This window comes from Oncorhynchus mykiss, chromosome 16 (assembly GCF_057628025.1).
Source record: "Oncorhynchus mykiss isolate SJ-2025 chromosome 16, ASM5762802v1, whole genome shotgun sequence".
In the NCBI taxonomy this organism is placed as follows: Eukaryota; Metazoa; Chordata; class Actinopteri; order Salmoniformes; family Salmonidae; genus Oncorhynchus; species Oncorhynchus mykiss.
This window is the reverse complement of record NC_143037.1, coordinates 73,397,566-73,416,358: the sequence shown is the minus strand read 5'-3', so window position 1 is coordinate 73,416,358 and position 18,793 is coordinate 73,397,566. Positions and strand designations below refer to the sequence as shown.

The window sequence follows — 18,793 nt, the reverse complement described above, 5'->3', positions numbered from 1 at the left end:
ATTGTATTATATTATACTGTACTCTTTTATACTACACTGTCGTGTACTATACTATAATGTATTATACTTAACTGTACTGTAAACTAAACTATACTATAGTCTATTATATTATACTGTGCTGTGTTATACTATACTGTACTCTACTCTGCTCTACTATGCTGTATTATACTATACTGTACTCTACTCTACTCTACTATGCTGTGTTATACTCAACTCTACTATACTGTATTATACTATACTGTACTGCAATTCAGAGGCACTTATGTACGGTACCTGGTATCCTCCAGCCAACAGAACACGTACCTCCAACCCACAAGCTCAACGCACTAAAAGGGTTGCAGACAGAGTGAATGATGAACATAGAACGTGTGTGTGTCCTTGTCCGTGTGGTGTCCGTGTCTGACGTTTGTAATTTTCACTTTTACATTTCAGACTTGATTTTCCCTTACCAAAAAAAAAACCTGAATCAAAATAGATTTTATATTTGAGATTCTTCAAAGTAGCCACCCTTTGCCTTGACAGCCTTGAACACTCTTGGCATTCTCTCAACCAGCTTCATCTGGAATGCTTTTCCAACAGTCTTGAAGGAGTCCCCACATATGTTGAGCACTTCTTGCTTTTTCTTCACCTGCGGTCCAACTCATCCCAAACCATCTCAATTGGGTTGAGGTCGGGGGATTGTGGAGGCCAGGTCATCTGAAGCAGCACTCCAAAACATAAAATATATTTTGATTTGTTTAACACTTTTTTTTTGGTTACTACATGTTTCCATATGTGTTATTTCACAGTTTTGATGTCTTGACTGTTATTCTACAATGTATAATTGTAGTTATTCTGCAGCTGTTCCAACAGCCTTAACTCTTCTGGCTGTTCCAACAGCCTTTACTCTTCTGGCTGTTCCAACAGCCTTAACTCTTCTGGCTGTTCCAACAGCCTTAACTCTTCTGGCTGTTCCAACTCTTCTGGCTGTTCCAACAGCCTTTACTCTTCTGGCTGTTCCAACAGCCTTAACTCTTTTGGCTGTTCCAACAGCCTTTACTCTTCTGGCTGTTCCAACAGCCTTAACTTCTCTGGCTGTTCCAACAGCCTTAACTCCTCTGGCTGTTCCAACAGCTTTAACTATTCTGCCTGTTCTAACAGCCTTAACTCCTCTGGCTGTTCCAACAGCCTTAACTTCTCTGGCTGTTCCAACAGCCTTAACTCCTCTGGCTGTTCCAACAGCCTTAACTTATCTGGCTGTTCCAACAGCCTTAACTTCTCTGGCTGTTCCAACAGCCTTAACTCTTCTGGCTGGTCCAACAACCTTAACTCTTCTGGCTGTTCCAACAGCCTTTACTCTTCTGGCTGTTCCAACAGCCTTAACTCTTCTGGCTGTTCCAATAGCCTTTACTCTTCTGGCTGTTCCAACAGCCTTAACTCTTCTGGCTGTTCCAACAGCCTTAACTCTTCTGGCTGTTCCAACAGTTTTAACTCTTCTGGCTGTTCCAACTCTTCTGGCTGTTCCAACAGCCTTTACTCTTCTGGCTGTTCCAACAGCCTTTACTCTTCTGGCTGTTCCAACAGCCTTAACTCTTCTGGCTGTTCCAACAGTTTTAACTCTTCTGGCTGTTCCAACTCTTCTGGCTATTCCAACAGCCTTTACTCTTCTGGCTGTTCCAACAGCCTTTACTCTTCTGGCTGTTCCAACAGCCTTTACTCTTCTGGCTGTTCCAACAGCCTTTACTCTTCTGGCTGTTCCAACAGCCTTTACTCTTCTGGCTGTTCCAACAGCCTTAACCCTTCTGGCTGTTCCAACAGCCTTAACCCTTCTGGCTGTTCCAACAGCCTTAATCCTTCTGGCTGTTCCAATAGCCTTAACTCTTCTGGCTGTTCCAACAGCCTTTACTCTTCTGGCTGTTCCAACAGCCTTAATCCTTCTGGCTGTTCCAATAGCCTTAACTCTTCTGGCTGTTCCAACAGCCTTTACTCTTCTGGCTGTTCCAACAGCCTTAACCTTTCTGGCTGTTCCAACTGAACTCTTCTCACAGCCTGTAAAAGGGAATCATCAGCAGGATTACCAAGAGGGGTCTAACTGTACCGGAAACCCCACTTCGTTACACTGCAGACCCATCATGTTGTACAGTACTGACTAAAATAACCTTGACCCCCAGACATTACAGGCATTACTCTGGCAGTCAAAGCATTACGGGGTCGGGGGAGCATTCATTGACTGTGTCCCAAATGGCACCCTATTTTGTCAGTGCACTACTTTTTAGACCAGGTGTTGGTTTCCCTATGGGCCTTGGACAAAAGTAGTGAATTACATAGGTATTTGGGTACTGTCGGGAATCCTAAGCCATTGACTCCATTCAGGCGGTGCGTGAGCAGTGAAATGCTGACTGCATGAGTGTGATTGTGAAAACAACACCAGGTGTTTAATGTGTCATTAGCTGAACAAAAAATAAATAAAAACTCCATCACTTCCTCTACACACACTTGGATACAGCTCATTTTCTAGCTAAACCTCATTTCATTTTACAGCCCCATTTTGTATGGACTCTTAAGCAATTTATTTAGCTCTATATTCACAAGGTTGCACATAACATTTTTAACTTTGCTTTTCGAGACTTCATGTTTTGAATGCCAGAACATTAATAAAGTAATGATTATTAATATATATGTTCTTTCATTAGGATTTGAGAATCAGGGCTCACTGGCTGTGTACGGTGCTGCTGTGATGTGTTGCTTATCAGGATGCAGACCATGCCTTGGGTTTATTTGGTGATTCAGTGCTTTTATATTGTGGCACAAGGCACCGCATTAAAAACACAACAGCTAGCAAACAGGAAGCCGGGCATCCTATTGGGGATTTACTATGTACTGTCCCCTCTTTTTCACTTTCGTTCTACCTTTCTCTCGCTTCTCTCCATCTCTCCATCTCATCTCTCCATCTCATCTCTCTCTCCATCTCTCTCTCCATCTCATCTCTCTCTCCATCTCTCCATCTCATCTCTCTCTCCATCTCATCTCTCTCTCCATCTCTCTCTCTCCATCTCTCCATCTCATCTCTCTCTCCATCTCTCTCTCTCCATCTCTCCATCTCATCTCTCTCCATCTCTCCATCTCATCTCTCTCTCTCCATCTCATCTCTCCATCTCATCTCTCTCTCTCAATCTCATCTCTCTCTCTCTCTCTCTCTCTCACTTTTCCATCTCCCTCTCTCTCTCTCTCTCTCAAATTCAAATTCAAATTCAAGCTGCTTTATTGGCATGAAAAACATTGTGTCAATATTGCCAAAGCAACAATGTATACAATATACATTGTAACTAAATAATAATATAAAATGGTAGTAAATAATAATACAAAAATAATAACAATAAAATGGTAACAGTCTACAGTAAACATTAATAATTATAGTAATCACAATAATAGTAATAATAAGTAAGTTACTGTTTACTATGCAGATGTTATTATTCAGTGTCCCTCAGGCTATGGCAGGAAAATACATATTTGGCTGCAAGAGGAGCCATTGCTCCTTCGCCCATGAGTATTCTTAGTTTTTCCTCTGGGTTCAATTTGTAAAAATTTGGAATATATGTAGTCATTTCTGTGAATAATGAGTCTCTTTGTGAGGAATATTTATCACAGTAAAGGAGAAAGTGCATCTCTGTCTCTACCTCCCCTGTCATGCAGTGACCACATACACGCTCCTCTTTGGGTAGCCATGTCTTTTTATGTCTGCCGGTTTCTATTGCCAATCGGTGGTCACTCAGCCTGTACTTGGTAAGGATCTGTCTCTGCTTCGTATCTCTGACAGAGTAGAGATAATCAGCCAATTCATATTCTCTGTTTAGGGTCAGATAGCAATTTAGTCGGCTTTGGGATTTTGTTTCGTTTTTCCAGTATTGTAAATATGATTCCTTTGATTGGTTCATGATTTTGTTTATTGGAATTCTTTCTTTTGAAGCAGTGCTGGTGTCAGCTTGGTTGGTGAGGTCCAACACCATCTGACTGAGAGGGCTCGTTTCTGGGCTCAGCTCTTGGTCTTGAAGTGCTTTAAATTGCAGACTCGAATTTGGACTTGAATTTAGATGTAGCCAAAATTTTAATGATCTTTTCTGTATTTTCATTATTACTGGAAAACGGCCCAATTCTGCCCTACATGCATTAGTTGGTGTATTTCTCTGGACTTGTAGAATTTTCCGACAGAATTCTGCATGTAGGGCTTCAATTGGATGTTTGTCCCACATTTTAAAATCCAGTTTATTGAGTGGCCCCCAAACCTCACTTCCATAAAGTGCTATTGGTAGGATTACACTGTCAAATATTTTAGTCCAAATTCTAATTGGGATGTTGATTTTGAATAATTTCATTTTTATTGCATACATTGCTCTGCGGGCTTTTTCTTTGAGTGCATTCACTGCCATATTAAAGTTTCCCGATGCAGATATGGTCAGACCAAGGTAGGTGTAATGTTTTGTGTGTTCAATTAAGGTGTTGTTCAAGGTGAATTTACATTTGTGTTTCTGACATCTGGGTTTTTTTTGGAAAATCATGATTTTAGTTTTTTGGAAATTTACTGCCAGGGCCCAATTATGGCAATATTGCTCCAGAATATTCATGTTTTGTTGAAGACCTTCTTTGGTTGGTGATAGAAGTACCAAGTCATCAGCATATAGCAGGTATTTCACCTCTGTGTCAAATAGTGTGAGTCCTGGGGCTGGAGATTGGTCCAACATGTCTGCTAATTCATTGATATAAATGTTGAAAAGATTTGGACTCAAATTGCAGCCTTGTCTCACACCTCGACATTGTGAAAAAAATTCTGTTCTTTGGTTTTTGATTTTTATTGCACACTTGTTTTCTGTGTACATACATTTTATTAAGTCATACACCTTACCACCAAGCCCACTTTGTAGAATTTTGTAGAATAGCCCTTCGTGCCAAATCGAATCAAATGCTTTTTTAAAGTCAATAAAGCAAGCAAAGATTTTGCCCTCTTTTTTTTGGTGGACGTGTTTATTAATTAGGTGTAATTAATGGTCAGTAGTGCGATGGTTAGGGAGAAAGCCAATTTGACATTTACTTATTACATTTTTTTCTTGAAGAAAGGTTTGAATTCTTCAATTCAAAATGCTACAGAAAATCTTTCCCAAGTTACTGTTGACGCAAATTCCCCTGTAATTATTGGGGTCTGATTTGTCTCCACTTTTGTGGATAGGGGAGATGAGCCCCTGGTTCCAGACATCAGGGAAGCAGCCAGAAGTTAAAACCATGTTGAACAATTTAAGCACAGCATTTTGCAACTCAGGTGTGCTGTTTTTCAGCATTTCATTTCTGATGTTGTCTACACCACAAGCCTTTTTTGATTTAATAGATTTTAGCTTTTCATTTAGTTCTTGTTCGGTTATTGGGTAATCTAATGGATTTTGGTTGTTTTCAATGACTGATTCAAGGATGTTCAATTTTTCTTTAATTTCTAATTGGTTCTGTTGTAAGTCTTTTTGTGGGATGTTTTTGTATAGATTATCAAAGTAAGTTTTCCAAATTCCTACATCTTGTATGGCTAATTCTTGTGGCTTTGTTGTGCTTAAATTGTTCCACATGTCCCAGAACTGATTTTGGTCAATTGCGTTTTCAATTTCATCAAGTGTCTTCTTGGTATTATTCAATTTCTTGCATTTCAGTGTTTGTTTATACTGTTTCAGAGTTTCAAAGTATTCATATCGTAGCTCTGGGTTGTTTTGCTGCTTATGTTTTTTGTTTGACATTTGTCTTAGGTGTTTTCTAATTGTTTTACATTCATTATCAAACCATTTGTCAGAAACATTTTGATTTTTGCTTCTGATGTTGCATTGCTTTGGTTTTCTCAAATTTGCTCTCCCTCTCTCTCTCTTTTCCATCTCCCTCTCTCTCTCTCTCTCTCTCTCTCTCTCTCTCTTTCTCTCTCTCTCTCTCTCTCTCTCTCTCTCTCTCTCTCTTGCTCTCTCTCTCTCTCTCTCTCTCTTTTCCATCTCCCTCTCTCTCTCTCTCTCTCTCTCTCTCTCTCTCTCTTTTCCATCTCCATCTCCCTCTCTCTCTCTCTCTCTCTCTCTCTCTCTCTCTCTCTCTCTCTCTCTCTCTCTTTTCCATGTCCCCCTCTCTCTCTCTCTCTCTCTCTCTCTCTCTCTCTCTCTCTCTCTCTCTCTCTCTTTTCCATCTCCTTCTCTCTCTCTCTCTCTTTTCCATCTCCCTCTATATCTCTCTCTTTCCATATCTCCCCCCTCTCTCTGTCTCTGTCCCTCTCTCTCTATCTCTCCATCTGTCTTTCATATCTCCCCCCTCTCTCTGTCTCTGTCCCTCTCTCTCTATCTCTCCATCTGTCTTTCCATATCTCCCCCCTCTCTCTGTCTCTGTCCCTCTCTCTCTATCTCTCCATCTGTCTTTCCATATCTCCCCCCTCTCTCTGTCTCTCTCTCTCTGTGTCCCTCTCTCTGTCCCTCTCTCTCTCTGTCCCTCTCTCTCTCTCTCTCTCTGTCCCTCTCTCTCTCTGTCCCTCTCTCTCTCTGTGTCCCTCTCTCTCTCTGTCCCTCTCTCTCTCTGTCCCTCTCTCCCTCTGTCCCTCCATATCTCTCCCTATGTCTTTCCATATCTCCCTCCCTCTCTCTATATCTCTCTCTCTCCATCCCTCTTTCTCCTCCAGGAAGTTGCCACCATGCAGTTCTGTGCCCACAAGTTGGACAAGAAGGACTTCTTTGGGAAGTCAGACCCCTTTATGGTGTTCTATAGGAGTAATGAAGATGGGACGTGAGTTATTTACATGTCTGGTTTGTTTTTACTGTTTGTTTTCTGGATCTAATATCTCATCGAAGAGATACAGTACATGAGATAGGGAGAGATGAAGAGATACAGTACATGAGATAGGGAGAGATGAAGAGATACAGTACATGAGATAGGGAGAGATGAAGAGATACAGTACATGAGATAGGGAGAGATGAAGAGAGACAGTACATGAGATAGGGAGAGATGAAGAGATACAGTACATGAGATAGGGAGAGATGAAGAGATACAGTACATGAGATAGGGAGAGATGAAGAGATACAGTACATGAGATAGGGAGAGGGATGAAGAGATACAGTACATGAGATAGGGAGAGATGAAGAGAGACAGTACATGAGATAGGGAGAGATGAAGAGAGACAGTACATGAGATAGGGAGAGATGAAGAGATACAGTACATGAGATAGGGAGAGATGAAGAGATACAGTACATGAGATAGGGAGAGATGAAGAGAGACATGAAGAGATACAGTACATGAGATAGGGAGAGATGAAGAGAGACATGAAGAGATACAGTACATGAGGGCTAAGCTATCAGATCAAAGGATGGAGAGATTAAGAGAGAGTGAGAGAGAGATGAAGAGATACGGTACATGAGGGCTAAGCTATCAGATCAAAGGATGGAGAGATTAAGAGAGAGTGAGAGAGAGATGAAGAGATACGGTACATGAGGGCTAAGCTATCAGATCAAAGGACGGAGAGATTAAGAGAGACATGAAGAGATACGGTACATGAGGGCTAAGCTATCAGATCAAAGGATGGAGAGATTAAGAGAGAGTGAGAGAGAGATGAAGAGATACGGTACATGAGGGCTAAGCTATCAGATCAAAGGATGGAGAGATTAAGAGAGAGTGAGAGAGAGATGAAGAGATACGGTACATGAGGGCTAAGCTATCAGATCAAAGGACGGAGAGATTAAGAGAGAGATGAAGAGATACGGTACATGAGGGCTAAGCTATCAGATCAAAGGACGGAGAGATTAAGAGAGAGATGAAGAGATGAATAGAGTGAGAGATAGTGTGATGGAGAGATGGGGAGAGAGAGATGAATAGATGGAAAGATGAAGAGAATGAGAGACAGAGAGATAGTGAGATGAAGAGATGAAGAGATGGAGAGATGGAGAGAGAGAGACAGATAGAGAGATGAAGAGATGGAGAGAATGAGAGACAGAGAGATAGTGAGATGGAGAGATGGAGAGAGAGAGACAGATAGAGAGATGGAGAGATGGAGAGAGAGAGACAGATAGAGAGATGAAGAGATGGAGAGATGGAGACAGAGAGACAGAGAGATATTGAGATGAAGAGTTGGAGAGATGGAGAGAATGAGAGACAGAGAGATAGTGAGATGAAGAGATGGAGAGATGGAGAGAGAGAGACAGATAGAGAGATGGAGAGATGGAGAGAGAGACAGAGAGATAGTGAGATGAAGAGTTGGAGAGATGGAGAGAATGAGAGACAGATAGAGAGATGAAGAGATGGAGAGATGGAGAGAGAGACAGATAGAGAGATGAAGAGATGGAGAGAATGAGAGACAGAGAGATAGTGAGATGAAGAGATGGAAAGATGAAGAGAATGAGAGACAGAGAGATATTGAGATGAAGAGATGAAGAGATGGCAAGATGAAGAGATGAAGAGAGAGAGAGACAGTGTGATGGAGAGATGGAGAGAGAGATACAGATAGAGAGATGGAGAGATGAAGAGAGAGACAGATGAAGAGAGAGACAGAGAGATAGTGAGATGAGAGGACAAGAGACACAAATGGTCTTAAAATCAACTGATACACAGACAGAGGCACTGACACAGTCCTACCACCAACGAAAGAGAGGATTTATAGGTAGCACTGCAGGACGTATATTTTCAGCTGTGCATCTGATAGTAAAGTACTGTTATGTGTTATTTTAAGGTCTTGCATGTAGCACTGTAATTAATTCCTCTGTGGTCATATGTGTCTTTGTCCAGGTGTACTATTTGCCATAAGACAGAGGTTGTGAAGAACACTTTGAACCCAGTTTGGCAGGCCATCTCCATCCCTGTCAGAGCACTCTGCAATGGAGACTTCGATAGGTACTGTTATACACACACTATAACACACACACACACTATAACACACACACACACACTATAACACACACACACACACACTATAACACACACACACATTATAACACACACACACACACACACACACACACACACACACACACACACACACACACACACACACACACACACACAAACACACACACACACACACACACTATAACACACACACACACACACACTCTGAACCCAGTGTGGCAGGACTTTGACAGGTAGGATATTGTACACTCACTATAACACACACACACACACACACACACACACACTATAACACACACACACATTATAACACACACACACACACACACACACACACACACACACACACACACACACACACACACACACACATACACACTATAACACACACACACACACTATAACACACACACACAAACACTCTGAACCCAGTGTGGCAGGACTTTGACAGGTAGGATATTGTACACTCACTATAACACACACACACACACACACACACAGAGAGCGGCTTCGTTTTTTTCTGTGAGAACTGGGGTGGAGGCGCAATTTTGATATGTGGCATAACCGTTTCCAAACGGTCTGACCTCAGCGAATTTAGACACCATTGATTTTTTACTGTTATTTTATCTTTGCTTCAACCGCAGAGTAAATACACCGTCTCTCTCTAAATGCCCTGCTGGAGTTTGGCTGCTCATTGATCTGTCCACGGTTGGCAACAGCGTTCCAGATAAGGCTCTGATTGGCTGCTTCTACCTGAGACTACGTCCAAAATGGCACCCTATTGCCTGTGTAGTGCACTACTTTTCATCAGAGCCATGGTCACAAGTAGTGCGTTACATAGGGTGTAAGGGTGGGTACGTAGGGTGTAATTTTTCTCTTACAGTATCTTCTCTGGATCCCCAGGAGAGCAGGGAGAGAGGGAGAGGGAGAGGGAGAGACAGAGGGAGGGGAGAGAAAGAGAGAGAGAGAGAGAGAGAGAGGGGGGAGAGAGGGAGAGAGAGAAAGAGAGAGAGGGAGAGACAGAGACAGATGGAGGGAAAGAGAGAAAGAGAGAGATGGGGAGAGAGAGGAGAGAGAGAGAGATTGGGAGAGAGAGAGAGAGATTGGGAGAGAGAGAGAGACAGAGGGAGGGAAAGAGAGAAAGAGAGAGATGGGGAGAGAGAGGAGAGAGAGAGAGAGAGAGAGAGAAGGGGAGAGAGATAGGGAGAGAGAGAGATTGGGAGAGAGAGGAGAGAGAGAGAGAGAGAGAGAGAGAGAGAGAGAGAGAAAGAGAGAGAAGGGGAGAGAGAGTGGGAGAAAGAGAGAGAGAGAGAGAGAGAGAGAGAGAGAGAGAGAGAGAGAGAAGGGGAGAGAGAGAGGGAGAGAGAGAGATTGGGAGAGAGAGGAGAGAGAGAGAGAGAGAGAGAGAGAGAGAGAGAAGGGGAGAGAGAGAGGGAGTTATGGTGGGGAAAGGAAGAGGTAGTGAAGGTTCAGAGATAGAGAGGGGGAGGGAGAGAGAGAGGCAGAGAGAGCGAGAGAGCGAGAGAGTGTGTAGGTGTTACTCCTGTAGTGGACACCTGCAGTGTGTGTGTATATGTGTATGTATATGTATGTATATGTGTCTGTGTGCGTGTGTGCGTGTGTGCGTGCGTGTGCGTGCGTGCGTGTGCGTGCGTGTGTGTGTATGTGTGTGTGTGTGTGTGTGTGTGTGTGTGTGTGTGTGTGCGTGCGTGCGTGCGTGTGTGTGTGTGCGTGCGTGATGTGTGATGCTTCGACAGCCCACACCTCAACCCAGGCCCTATCAGAGCCTCTCCAACACCACAGGAGTCTGTAATCAGCCGCTAGCCTCCTCTCAATGTAGCTGTCTGTTTGCTCACCTCACCACCCTGCTGAAGCTAATTGACCAAGATAGTTGGACTGTAGGGGTTGAAAACATAGAAATAGAATTAGAGAGGGAAACCCATTGGACCAAAAAGCAATTTGACTACACCATCATGGGTATTAATGAGGATGACCGTTCTAGTAATTATATTTCTATGGTTGAATATGAACATTGCGAAGACAGAGACCTTGAGAGAGATGTGGGGAGGGATCGTCTTCAGATACTGCATCGAGCTGGGGAGAGTATAGATTTCCTGTGAGGAAATATATTTTGATTGGTGTTCTTTTGGCAGTCCTGCGTTATTGCTTCTCCTAAATGCAGTAAACAGTGTTTATAAGCCTTTGTAACACTATGCAACACTATGCAACACTATGTTATGTAGTCACTGTGTAATGCTGTGTTATGTAGTCACTGTGTTATGTAGTCACTGTGTAACGCTGTGTTATGTAGTCACTGTGTAATGCTGTGTTATGTAGTCACTGTGTAATGCTGTGTTATGTAGTCACTGTGTAATGCTCTGTTATGTAGCCACTGTGTAACACTGTGTTATGTAGTCACTGTGCAACGCTGTGTTATGTAGTCACCGTGTAATGCTGTGTTATGTAGTCACTGTGTAATGCTGTGTTATGTAGTCACTGTGTAATGCTGTGTTATGTAGTCACTGTGTAACACTGTGTTATGTAGTCATTGTGTAATGCTGTGTTATGTAGTCACTGTGTAACACTGTGTTATGTATTCACTGTGTAACACTGTGTTATGTAGTCACTGTGTAGTGCTGTGTTATGTAGTCACTGTGTAATGCTGTGTTATGTAGTCACTGTGTAACTGTGTTATGTAGTCACTGTGTAACGCTATGTTATGTATTCACTGTGTAACACTGTGTTATGTAGTCACTGTGTAATGCTGTGTTATGTAGTCACTGTGTAATGCTGTGTTATGTAGTCACTGTGTAACACTGTGTTATGTAGTCACTGTGTAATGCTGTGTTATGTAGTCACTGTGTAACACTGTGTTATGTAGTCACTGTGTAATGCTGTGTTATGTAGTCACTGTGTAATGCTGTGTTATGTAGTCACTGTGTAATGCTGTGTTATGTAGTCACTGTGTAATGCTCTGTTATGTAGCCACTGTGTAACACTGTGTTATGTAGTCACTGTGCAACGCTGTGTTATGTAGTCACCGTGTAATGCTGTGTTATGTAGTCACTGTGTAATGCTGTGTTATGTAGTCACTGTGTAATGCTGTGTTATGTAGTCACTGTGTAACACTGTGTTATGTAGTCATTGTGTAATGCTGTGTTATGTAGTCACTGTGTAACACTGTGTTATGTATTCACTGTGTAACACTGTGTTATGTAGTCACTGTGTAGTGCTGTGTTATGTAGTCACTGTGTAATGCTGTGTTATGTAGTCACTGTGTAATGCTGTGTTATGTAGTCACTGTGTAACTGTGTTATGTAGTCACTGTGTAACACGGTGCTATGTAGTCACTGTGTAATGCTGTGTTATGTAGTCACTGTGTAACACTGTGTTATGTAGTCACTGTGTAACACTGTGTTATGTAGTCACTGTGTAATGCTGTGTTATGTAGTCACTGTGTAACACGGTGTTATGTAGTCACTGTGTAACACTGTGTTATGTAGTCACTGTGTAACACAGTTTTATGTAGTCACTGTGTAATGCTGTGTTATGTAGTCACTGTGTTATGTAGTCACTGTGTTATGTAGTCACTGTGTAACACTGTGTTATGTAGTCACTGTGTAATGTAGTCACTGTGTTATGTAGTCACTGTGTAACACTGTGTTATGTAGTCACTGTGTAACGCTGTGTTATGTAGTCACTGTGTAATGCTGTGTTATGTAGTCACTGTGTAATGCTGTGTTATGTAGTCACTGTGTAATGCTGTGTTATGTAGTCACTGTGTAATGCTGTGTTATGTAGTCACTGTGTAATGCTGTGTTATGTAGTCACTGTGTTATGTAGTCACTGTGTAATGCTGTATTATATAGTCACTGTGTAATGCTGTGTTATGTAGTCACTGTGTAATGCTGTGTTATGTAGTCACTGTGTAATGCTGTATTATATAGTCACTGTGTAATGCTGTATTATATAGTCACTGTGTAATGCTGTGTTCTGTAGTCACTGTGTTATGTAGTCACTGTGTAACACTGTGTTATGTAGTCACTGTGTAACACTGTGTTATGTAGTCATTGTGTAATGCTGTGTTATGTAGTCACTGTGTAACACTGTGTTATGTAGTCACTGTGTTACACTGTGTTATGTAGTCACTGTGTAACACTGTGTTATGTAGTCACTGTGTAATGCTGTGTTATGTAGTCACTGTGTAATGCTGTGTTATGTAGTCACTGTGTAATGCTGTGTTATGTAGTCACTGTGTAATGCTGTGTTATGTAGTCACTGTGTAATGCTGTGTTATGTAGTCACTGTGTAATGCTGTGTTATGTAGTCACTGTGTAACACTGTGTTATGTAGTCACTGTGTAATGCTGTGTTATGTAGTCACTGTGTAACACTGTGTTATGTAGTCACTGTGTAACACTGTGTTATGTAGTCACTGTGTAACACAGTTTTATGTAGTCACTGTGTAACTGTGTTATGTAGTCACTGTGTTATGTAGTCACTGTGTAACACTGTATTATGTAGTCACTGTGTAATGCTGTGTAATGTAGTCACTGTGTAATGCTGTGTTATGTAGTCACTGTGTTATGTTGTCACTGTGTTATGTAGTCACTGTGTAACACTGTGTTATGTAGTCACTGTGTTATGTAGTCACTGTGTAACACTGTGTTATGTAGTCACTGTGTAACACTGTGTTATGTAGTCACTGTGTAATGCTGTATTATGTAGTCACTGTGTAATGCTGTGTAATGTAGTCACTGTGTAACACTGTGTTATGTAGTCACTGTGTAACACTGTGTTATGTAGTCACTGTGTAATGATGTGTTATGTAGTCACTGTGTAATGCTGTGTAATGTAGTCACTGTGTAATGCTGTGTTATGTATTCACTGTGTAACACTGTGTTATGTAGTCACTGTGTAACTGTCTTATGTAGTCACTGTGTAACACTGTGTTATGTAGTCACTGTGTAACTGTGTTATGTAGTCACTGTGTTATGTAGTCACTGTGTAACACTGTATTATGTAGTCACTGTGTAATGCTGTGTAATGTAGTCACTGTGTCATGCTGTGTTATGTAGTCACTGTGTAACACTGTGTTATGTAGTCACTGTGTAACACTGTGTTATGTAGTCACTGTGTAATGCTGTGTAATGTAGTCACTGTGTAATGCTGTGTTATGTATTCACTGTGTAACACTGTGTTATGTAGTCACTGTGTAACTGTGTTATGTAGTCACTGTGTAACACTGTGTTATGTAGTCACTCTGTAACTGTGTTATGTAGTCACTGTGTAATGCTGTATTATATAGTCACTGTGTAACACTGTGTAATGTAGTCACTGTGTAACACTGTGTTATGTAGTCACTGTGTAATGCTGTGTTATGTAGTCACTGTGTAATGCTGTGTAATGTAGTCACTGTGTAATGCTGTGTTATGTAGTCACTGTGTAATGCTGTATTATATAGTCACTGTGTAATGCTGTATTATATAGTCACTGTGTAATGCTGTGTTATGTAGTCACTGTGTTATGTAGTCACTGTGTAACGCTGTGTTATGTAGTCACTGTGTAACACTGTGTTATGTAGTCACTGTGTAACACTGTGTTATGTAGTCACTGTGTAATGCTGTGTTATGTAGTCACTGTTTAACACTGTGTTATGTAGTCACTGTGTAACACTGTGTTATGTAGTCACTGTGTTACACTGTGTTATGTAGTCACTGTGTAACACTGTGTTATGTAGTCACTGTGTAATGCTGTGTTATGTAGTCACTGTGTAATGCTGTGTTATGTAGTCACTGTGTAATGCTGTGTTATGTAGTCACTGTGTAACACTGTGTTATGTAGTCACTGTGTAATACTGTGTTATGTAGTCACTGTGTAACACTGTGTTATGTAGTCACTGTGTAACACTGTGTTATGTAGTCATTGTGTAACACAGTTTTATATAGTCACTGTGTAATGCTGTGTTATGTAGTCACTGTGTTATGTTGTCACTGTGTTATGTAGTCACTGTGTAACACTGTGTTATGTAGTCACTGTGTTATGTAGTCACTGTGTAACACTGTGTTATGTAGTCACTGTGTAACACTGTGTTATGTAGTCACTGTGTAATGCTGTATTATGTAGTCACTGTGTAATGCTGTGTAATGTAGTCACTGTGTAACACTGTGTTATGTAGTCACTGTGTAACACTGTGTTATGTAGTCACTGTGTAATGATGTGTTATGTAGTCACTGTGTAATGCTGTGTTATGTAGTCACTGTGTAACACTGTGTTATGTAGTCACTGTGTAATGATGTGTTATGTAGTCACTGTGTAATGCTGTGTTATGTAGTCACTGTGTAACGCAGTTTTATGTAGTCACTGTGTAATGCTGTGTTATGTAGTCACTGTGTTATGTTGTCACTGTGTTATGTAGTCACTGTGTAACACTGTGTTATGTAGTCACTGTGTTATTTAGTCACTGTGTAACACTGTGTTATGTAGTCACTGTGTAACACTGTGTTATGTAGTCACTGTGTAATGCTGTGTTATGTAGTCACTGTGTAATGCTGTGTAATGTAGTCACTGTGTAATGCTGTGTTATGTATTCACTGTGTAACACTGTGTTATGTAGTCACTGTGTAACTGTGTTATGTAGTCACTGTGTAACACTGTGTTATGTAGTCACTGTGTAACACGGTGTTATGTAGTCACTGTGTTATGTAGTCTCTGTGTAACACTGTGTTATGTAGTCACTGTGTAACCCTGTATTATGTAGTCACTGTGTAATGCTGTGTAATGTAGTCACTGTGTAATGCTGTGTTATGTAGTCACTGTGTAACACTGTGTTATGTAGTCACTGTGTAACTGTGTTATGTAGTCACTGTGTTATGTAGTCACTGTGTAACACTGTGTTATGTAGTCACTGTGTAACACTGTATTATGTAGTCACTGTGTAATGCTGTGTAATGTAGTCACTGTGTAATGCTGTGTTATGTAGTCACTGTGTAACACTGTGTTATGTAGTCACTGTGTAACACTGTGTTATGTAGTCACTGTGTAATGATGTGTTATGTAGTCACTGTGTAATGCTGTGTAATGTAGTCACTGTGTAATGCTGTGTTATGTATTCACTGTGTAACACTGTGTTATGTAGTCACTGTGTAACTGTGTTATGTAGTCACTGTGTAACACTGTGTTATGTAGTCACTGTGTAACTGTGTTATGTAGTCACTGTGTAATGCTGTATTATATAGTCACTGTGTAACACTGTGTAATGTAGTCACTGTGTAACACTGTGTTATGTAGTCACTGTGTAATGATGTGTTATGTAGTCACTGTGTAATGCTGTGTAATGTAGTCACTGTGTAATGCTGTGTTATGTAGTCACTGTGTAATGCTGTATTATATAGTCACTGTGTAATGCTGTATTATATAGTCACTGTGTAATGCTGTGTTATGTAGTCACTGTGTTATGTAGTCACTGTGTAACGCTGTGTTATGTAGTCACTGTGTAACACTGTGTTATGTAGTCACTGTGTAACACTGTGTTATGTAGTCACTGTGTAATGCTGTGTTATGTAGTCACTGTTTAACACTGTGTTATGTAGTCACTGTGTAATGCTGTGTTATGTAGTCACTGTGTTATGTAGTCACTGTGTAACACTGTGTTATGTAGTCACTGTGTAACACTGTGTTATGTAGTCACTGTGTAATGCTGTGTTATGTAGTCACTGTTTAACACTGTGTTATGTAGTCACTGTGTAATGCTGTGTTATGTAGTCACTGTGTAATGCTGTGTTATGTAGTCACTGTTTAACACTGTGTTATGTAGTCACTGTGTAACACTGTGTTATGTACACATTATTGAGTAGTGATGGTTTTCTGTTTCACCTTGGTTTCAACATTGACATAGAAGGGAAATGAGATCAAATTGACTTTAACTGGCTTCAGTAGGGAATCATCTGGGATACTAGCCTAATCTCAGGTCTATCAAAGGGTTAGGACAGGGGTCTCTCTCTCTCTCCCTCTGTCCCTCTCTCTCTCTCTCTCTCCCTCTCTCTCTCTCTCCCTCTGTCCCTCTCTCTCTGTCTCTCTCTCTCCCTCTGTCCCTCTCTCTCTGGCTCTCTCTCCCCCTGTCCCCCTCTCTCTCTGTCTCTCTCTCCCTCAGTCTCTCTCTCTCTCTCTCTCTCTGTCTCTCTCTCTCCCTCTCTAGCCCTCTCTCCTCTCTCGCTCTCTCTCTTTCCGTCTCTCTCTCTATTTCCGTCTCGCTCTTTCTTTCCATCTCTCTCTCTCCCTCTGCCCCTGTCTCTCTCCCTCTCTCTCTCTCTCTCTCCCCCCTCTCTCTCCCTCTCTCTCTCCCTCTCGTTCTCCCTCTCTCTCCCCCTCTCTCTCTCTTCCTCTCTCTCTCTCCTCCCTCCCTCTCCTTCTCTCTCTCTCTCTCGCTGTCTCTCCTGCTCTCCTCTCTCCCTCGCTCTCTCACTTGCTCCCCCCCCCCCCTCTCTCTCTCTTTCTCTCTCTCTCAGTGTACATTCAGACAGGGATCGCAGGTTAAGACTGAAGCAGAGTGTTTTCTCCCTCCTGGTTTGGGTGATGATAGTTGATTGACAGGGCCTGTGGGGTAAACCCATATGATATGTGTCTGAGTGATGTGGAGGAGGAGAGGATGCGTCTGTCTTCCAGGCAGTAGTTGCATCCCAACTGCACTACTTTGACTAGGGCACAGAGGGCTTATTTTGGGTTCTCCGCTTCTTCCTACTTATTTCGGGAACTCTTATCATCATGATGTGTTCCCCCCCTTAGGGGGTTGTTGTCTACCTTTGGCAGGTGGGAGGAGGGAAATAACTCACCCCAAAAGTTTTGGAAACTCATTCTATTATATCTCTATTTCCTCCGATAGAAACTTCCTTCTGCACTCACAAATGTTACATTTTCCATTAAATTGTGATTTAAAGTCTGTCATCCATTTTTGTGAAGTGCACTTACTGAGTGTTTTGTTCACAACGTGTTGCAGCAGTACGTGTTGCAGCAGTACGTGTCTTCGTGTCTAACACAAGTTCAATTTAAACTTCACATTCATTGTAATTACAAAGGAGTCTGTTCCAATCCTATATGCCATTTCAGACCTAATCGGTTTCTTTGATTACTATTTTCAAAGTATGTAATTAGCTAATGTGGTTTTTTTAATCTACTCATCTTTTTTTCATAATTTTTTTTTAAATTCCCTTGATGAGATGATTGGTTTGGTTTTAATTCCATCTCCCTTTAAAAGCTCTTTCGAAACCTTTTCATGTGCAATCACACAAACATTTGTCTCAAGGGTGTTATGTGAACTGCTCTGGCTAAATTTAATTATCAGTTACTAAATGCGTAATGAGCTTTAATGGCCAGTCTCACTGCTATGGAAACCAAACTTTTAAGAGTCCAGCTCTCAGGCATTTTAAAGGGGCAATCTAGAATTGATTGGTACATCTATTTTTTTTTTAAACTTTTATTATTATTGAAGAAACAACTTATGAGTCACATGCCTCATGAGCTTAGTTCAGCGGTCTTACAATCCATCACAATCCAAAATCTAATTTATCCAGCCCCATCACTCAGTTTACCAAACAAGAAGCCACATTGTTGTTGTTTGAATCTCAGATTGGCCCTTTAAATTCTAAAAACTCATTCTATTGAAGCTTTTTGAGAATTCCAGAATCCTGCTGAAGGACACTGGGGGAGGTCCAGTGAAAGTAGATATATGAACTAACACACACTAACACACACACAGATACACAAACACTAACACACACACAGATACACACACACTAACACACACACAGATACACAAACACTAACACACACACAGATACACACACACTAACACACACACAGATATACACACACTAACACACACACAGATACACAAACACTAACACACACACAGATATACACAC

The 18,793-nt window shown here is 41.3% G+C and overlaps 1 protein-coding gene across 2 annotated transcripts in view; it reads left to right on the top strand.

The window, feature by feature from the left end:
* LOC110492786 (copine-5) overlaps nucleotides 1-18,793 on the top strand; it is a 193,148-nt gene that overhangs the window by 120,235 nt on the left and 54,120 nt on the right. For both annotated transcript variants that reach the window (XM_036947697.2, XM_036947698.2), the window contains 2 exons: nucleotides 6,662-6,765; nucleotides 8,755-8,859. In XM_036947697.2, the coding sequence (XP_036803592.1) occupies nucleotides 6,662-6,765; nucleotides 8,755-8,859 (209 nt within the window). The remainder of the gene's footprint in view (nucleotides 1-6,661; nucleotides 6,766-8,754; nucleotides 8,860-18,793) is intronic.